This window comes from Phaseolus vulgaris, chromosome 2 (assembly GCF_051622355.1).
Source record: "Phaseolus vulgaris cultivar YP4 chromosome 2, ASM5162235v1, whole genome shotgun sequence".
NCBI classification, from domain to species: domain Eukaryota; kingdom Viridiplantae; phylum Streptophyta; class Magnoliopsida; order Fabales; family Fabaceae; genus Phaseolus; species Phaseolus vulgaris.
The window spans coordinates 20,807,764-20,813,915 of NC_143499.1; the positions used below are offsets into that span (position 1 = coordinate 20,807,764).

General features: G+C 38.0%; 1 protein-coding gene across 1 annotated transcript; it reads right to left on the minus strand.

Annotated features, from left to right (window-relative positions):
• Positions 1-1,109: 1,109 nt before the first annotated feature.
• Positions 1,110-5,273, minus strand: LOC137810845 (protein argonaute 2). The gene is made up of 3 exons (XM_068612314.2): positions 4,806-5,273; positions 3,545-4,703; positions 1,110-2,762 (listed from the first exon to the last, which is right to left on the minus strand). The coding sequence occupies exons 1-3, from the start codon at positions 5,137-5,139 to the stop codon at positions 1,340-1,342; spliced, it is 2,916 nt and encodes a 971-aa protein (XP_068468415.1). The 5' UTR covers positions 5,140-5,273; the 3' UTR covers positions 1,110-1,339.
• Positions 5,274-6,152: the final 879 nt, after the last annotated feature.

Genomic DNA, 6,152 nt, shown 5'->3' on the forward strand with positions numbered 1-6,152 from the left:
AGATGCCGGTTCATTCATAGATATTACTTGGTTGGTTTTGTATTGCTTTTATATTTGATTTCTGTTGTATTATTTACTTCTCTCCCTGAACTCATAAGCAAAAGAATGATTATGTTTGGTGGACTTAAATATAAGTTTTATTTCCCTCTATTTAATGCTACTATTTCAAAAATATCTTTCGAGGTTTTACATTTTGTTTATGGGAGCAAAATTGAATGGTAAACTTCTTTGATAATATATTAAGTAACTCGTATTGGTGATGCCTAAGATAATGTTAAGCATAGCATTAATGTCAAGCTTAAGACTATATATGATCCCAAAAATTGAAAAGTATTCATGAAGAACTAGAGATTCAATGATAAAGTTAGGTATGACAACCTATGTAGCACAAACATTGACACAGACACTGATGCGACACAGATACGTTCACGAAGATACGTATAATATCTAAAATGTAGGATACGGGGACACAAATCTATATATTATATAATTATGAATTATATAAATTGACAATAAAGATTTATGTGCACAAGTATGCTCCAGATTAGTTTTTGGAGCAGAAAGATGTTTACTGATTCAAAATGATTTGTTTCGTATTTTTATAATCATAATAAAATTTTATACAATAAGTTTGAGTTTTTAGAAAATTAATGTATTTTTTCTTTTTAAAATTGTGTTAGAACCATAATAGAATCGTCAGAAATCCATCAAATATTTTTTGAATTGGTCATTTCACGAAAACGTGTCCTACAAGTGTCGGTGTTTGATATGAGTATCTGATATGATACCGATATGCCATTTAAGAGAAGTATCTGAGTTTCATAGATGACAACACATAATATAAAATAAATCGGTAACATAATAACTCTAAAAGCTAAAATAAAATAAAATAATGAGCATTGATAATCTTGTTAATAAAATAAAACTCCTAAATATGGTCTCGAGCCCTAGTCGAGGTATGTCTCTCTTACTTTTAAGGCTTTCTTAATTACTCCCTTATATTCATTCCCTTTTCACCTTTTTAGGAGAATAAAAATGGCTATAATAATACATAAAATATAATAAATATCCAGATAAAATTACGCATTCCAAATTAGAAACAACCGTATCAAGAAAAGGAAAAATTGAGAAATGGAAGACTATACCTTTATTTAAAACTAAAACCGACTGACTAAAACATGAACAATATCTGACACAATTACAGAAGTATAACAAAGGACAAGATAGTTTCAAGTGAGCCGTTAGATTCACGCACAAACTGACCTATTTCAAGCAGTTTGTCCCAATGCAAAGAGAGCAGAGTTCTAGTGCCACAACCTACAGAGCAAATGTAAGGCATTCAAATGAAGAACATAAGGTTTTCCACATCGGGGTGCAACTTGTAACACCCTTCATCATTTAAATTAGAAACTGCCGAAGAAGATCGAGTAGTGGCAGAGCGAGCAGATTTGGTTTCATTCATTGCTTCATAGTACAACCGGCCTCTATATGCAGCTAGATCAGCATAGTACACTGGAGGAACTAAAGATACAGGTCCAGTGCACTTTGCAAAGGTAAAGCACATTTCGTATATGAGTTTCTGCAAATCATCAGATGTAAATTTGTGCTCATCCCATAACACATGATAGTGAGTGGGCTTGCTTGTACCCGATATCCCCTTGTGACTAAAAAGGTAGAAGTCAAATTCAAAAGGATGTACTACTTTTGTGTCCACAACTGTTCCAGGTAACACATTGAAATTTCGATCCTTCACAAAAAATCGAGTATGATGTCGCTTTTGTGCAACAATAAGAGTGATGGTTGGCGAGTGGTTTGAATCACGAAACACTGATTTCAAATCTTCCAACTCTTCCGTGAGAACCATATGAAATTGACTTTCGCTTACGCCATCTCGAAAGATAACAATTTTTTCTGGCCACACTTTGTTCAACCTATTGTAATATGAAACTAGTTCAAGGCAAATTCTCCCAAAATTCAAAATTTTCTCAACCCGATGACGTTGAGCACAAACACGCGCAGCATAGCGATTTGCAGCAGGCCAATTAACAGTGGCAACTACGGCAGCAATTGATGGGCTGTTGATGTCCCTGGAAGCTGGATGATTAACATCAGCTCCTATGAACATAACATGACCTTGGCCGTCAAAGTTTGGAAGCCTATTCATGAGCTCTACATTACTTCCTCCAACTTTGGCATTCATTTTGAGGGCAAGATTTGTAAGAAAGTGGTCCTTCGCATCATTAGCATGAGTACGTAAGCAGCATTGTGTCACTACCCCAACCTTGGTCTCAGCAATCCATTTGAGGCACTTGTAACCTGAATCTTTGTCGGCCATCACACAAAGAAGAATCTGCAGCCGTTGTTCACATTTTTGTTGAACCTGACAATCAATTTCTTTAAGTATTTCACACAGCGAATCGTATTTGCGAAGAATCGAGATAGAAAATTCTTCAGACCAAGCTGGCTTCCCCATTTCAATGCCGAGTAATCCGCATTTCCTACGAAGATTTTTAGTGAACTGCTCGCTTTTAAATTGGCACTTGGAATCAGAAAAATAAAGAATGCCCCAACATTTAAGCGGCTTGCCTTCAACCATTGATCCTTCCTTTAGATTCCACTGAGGTTTCCCCACTTCCAGTGCCATACTAATAATCTCACCACTTCGATTAGCTATCTTCAATTCTGGGGGCTGAATTACACGTCCAGTCACTTTTGTCATGGAAGTGTGCACACGCATTCCAAAATTCTCAATAACACCACCACTGTCAAATGAGATTCTGTGAGGCCTTTGTTTCTAACAAATTCAGGTAGAAAAAAAAGATAGGGCAGATAAAGAGAATCATGGCAAAGTATATATATACACAAGGCGATAAAGTGGAAATTAAAAAGATTCTTGGATTATGAAGTTACTTGTTCTCCCATTACAAAAATTAAATCAGTACTCAAATAGTGCCATAACCATTACATTTCCTATTTTACCGCTGCACATTTAGAAAGCTTTCGTCAAATATAATTTATAAATCAATTTGCATTTATGTAGCAAAAACACAATCAAGCCAACAAATATGGAAAGAATGCACAGAACATTTGAGAATGTGTGCTTGTGTTCAAAGCTATGCAATCATTTTGGTGCAACTCCCTGGCATTTAATTCATTTCACCAATTTCAAAAATAACGTTGCTGAACAATCAAAGCGGGATGGAGAAACAAAAAAGAAAAAGAAACACCAAAGTACCAGAAACCGTCCATACTATTATACTAATAAAACCAAGTAATTTCTTGCAAGCAGCTTGTTCGATCAAACAGTAACTGTAAGAACCAAGGAAAAGAAGCATCAAAAGTTCCAGAAAGCATAAATATTCAATAATAATATTTTGAATATTATATATGCCTAACAATGTAAAATATTTACTTACCGATCACAACAGTTGAGAAATTAGTAGACAGAAAAGAAGAAGAAAGTGACAACACAAATGATTTGCAAATGCAAAATTCATTGCAACAATTACTAACCAGGCATGCTCATGAAATTAAATTCCCTTACCCACAGGGTCCTTCCTCTGATTTCACTATAGTTCTTATTTTATTTCGCCTCTCTCCTGCAGGAGCCAGTGACATGCTTCTCAACAGACTGCCAGCATCTGTATTCAGTAAGTTACCTTTGGGGCATCTTTGATCCTTAACCAACACACACAACTCCATGGGTACATAATTCATCTTGTTGCCTCCAAAATCCAAGGCAGGAATGTCCTTGTGTTGAATCTCCACCTGATGCTTCCTGAAAAAGTAATCAATCAGACTACACTCCGGTTCTGGAATCCATCCATCAGTGTCCAAAACAGGGAATCTGATCTTGCTCGTAACCATGGGTGTCAACCTTGTTATAGTGTATTTCTGCTTCGTCCTCCGGTGGGTCACATTAACTTTCAACCCGACAAGTAAATCCTCAACTCTTTTCTTGAACTTGGGAAACATCCTCAAATTGAAGTTCTCAATCTGTTCGTGCAGAAACTTCAACACCGGTTTGTCCTCCCCAAAATACGATAAAACGGAATAGTCGAGGCACAAGGACAAGCCCTGAGAAGTGGGCTTAAGACTCTGCTGAAACCCTCCTGTTGCAATTATCCCTTTAGATTCTCTCGGACTTATGGGATGGTCCTTGGGGAAGAAGCAGCACCCAACCATATCACACTGCTTCGCGGGATTCTCCTTCGCTACCAAATCCAAGCCCTGTAAAACATCTCTAGGAATCGAAAGAACCTTTCCACTCAAGTAATCTCTCAACTTGCGGAGTTCAAGCACCTTCACAAGTGTAAGAGTTACGGAATACCAAACCATTCTTCTTGCGTCCCCACCTTTCACCACCTCCACATCGAAGGTTCCTTCCGTCAACCGCTCCGCGCTGAACATGTTCTTTTCGCCGTCGTACGCCGAACTCGGGAACGCGTGATCGGAAAACAGCTTATCCCGAATCAGCAACAGATGAAACTTGGAAATCTTCTGAGGCCGATTGTTCATGGGTGGAGCCTTGGCCTTCACATCCACATCGTAGTGGAATATCACTCTCTTTTCATCGAACACAACATGGAAATGGTTCACCTCAAGCGCGTTTCTTTGAGCTGCCATTGTTCCCCCTTTGTCAGGCCTATGCATTGGTCTGATACTCTCTGCTTTCTGCTCTGATATCCTCAAAGCTCCAACTTCTGTAAAATATTTAAAATATAAAGTCAACTCTTACTATCATTTTTCATAAAGATTGATGCATTTTTAAGCTATAAATATAGTAAGAGTGGCGCGCTCAATACCTGGATTTTGAATAGTCTGTTTTTCAGTTTCAGTTTCAGTTTGAGGTTGAGAACCGTGAGGTTCTGAAGATTCACCAGCGGAAGAAGGGTTTACCTTCGGTTGCCACCGGGCTTGTGGTTGTGGTTGGGAAGTAGAGCTTTGTTCATTGCCACTACTTAGCTGAGGACGTTGGTAAAACCTTCCTCTACGGCCACTGTAACTGTCACCTCCACCGTAACTGCTACGACCAGCACTGCCGTATCGGTCACGGGAATTGTAGCGGCCAGCATTGCCGTCAGCGCCACCATAACTGCCACTGCCACGGTCACCATAACTGTCTCTGCCTCTTTCCATTGTAATTGGAGAAATCGGGAGCGAAATAACTAACTGAAGAAAATTAAATTAAGTAAAGAAAAAAGTTCTGAAGTAAAACACTAACAGACACAGGAACAGAATGGGAAGGGTGTATTTATAGGGGGGTTAGTGGAATTACGAGAATTTCCTTGAGTTGGGTTTAAGTTTGTAAGCGGACAGACCGAAGAGAAGTTTTGTAGGAGATAAGAAAAAGGTGTGAGGACGTGGCGGAGTTATTGAGGGGTTATTTTGTCGTCATTGCTCTAACTAACTTCATTCTCATGTTTGAGTTTCTTTTGACTGATATCTCGATACTGTTTCTTAAATTCGATTGTTGGAATTCTTTTCTCAAATAAACCATAATAAAACAAAGTTACTGACAATTCTTTAATTTTACTTACATTTATTCTCGGTTCACTTTCTCGCTAGTTGACTTTGGTTACTAGCTTTAACTTTGGTTTGTCTTTTTTGGAATCTGTTCTAAACCTTGTTATACTGAAACGTGACTCCGTTGATTAAGTCAGTAAGAGCTATTCAATTTCAGACTCAGAAACAACATACCTTAAAATAGCTTATCTCTTGTAACAACTTTCTCTCATGAGAATTTAATCTCAATTGAAAACATACGTAATAGGAAAATATTATGTTTATGGGCGCCTTTTCTTGAGGTGCTACAACAGAAAATAATCTTATCTCTAAGGAGAACATAAAATAGTAACAGAACAACCACCTACCAACAGGGCACCATCTTAGGCGCCAACAACAGGGACATATTCTGCTTTGTCTGGTTCTTCTTCTGCTGAGACTCTCTTGAGGTTTGGTGGGGTCTAGTCTTGTAACCTAGGGGACTTGGGAAATTCAAGAAGTCAATATTTTTGTGTTTTCGGCTTTATATTACTACAATCGTAAGGACTTATGGCTTACAATATGGACAACAACAACAAAAACTGTAAGAATTGATGGCTTAAACAAGAGGGGGGGGGGGGGGGGGAGAGAGAATTGTTTTATCAAAG

What these genes read in the sequence shown, in the direction of transcription:
- LOC137810845 (XM_068612314.2), bottom strand. Translation starts at nt 5,139, where the DNA reads ATGGAAAGAGGCAGAGACAGTTATGGTGACCGTGGCAGTGGCAGTTAT. An exon ending in ACAGACTATTCAAAATCCAG is followed by an intron (nt 4,704 to 4,805) that starts GTATTGAGCGCG and finishes AATATTTTACAG; the next exon opens with AAGTTGGAGCTTTGAGGATA. An exon ending in TCAGAGGAAGGACCCTGTGG is followed by an intron (nt 2,763 to 3,544) that starts GTAAGGGAATTT and finishes CTCATTTGACAG; the next exon opens with TGGTGGTGTTATTGAGAATT.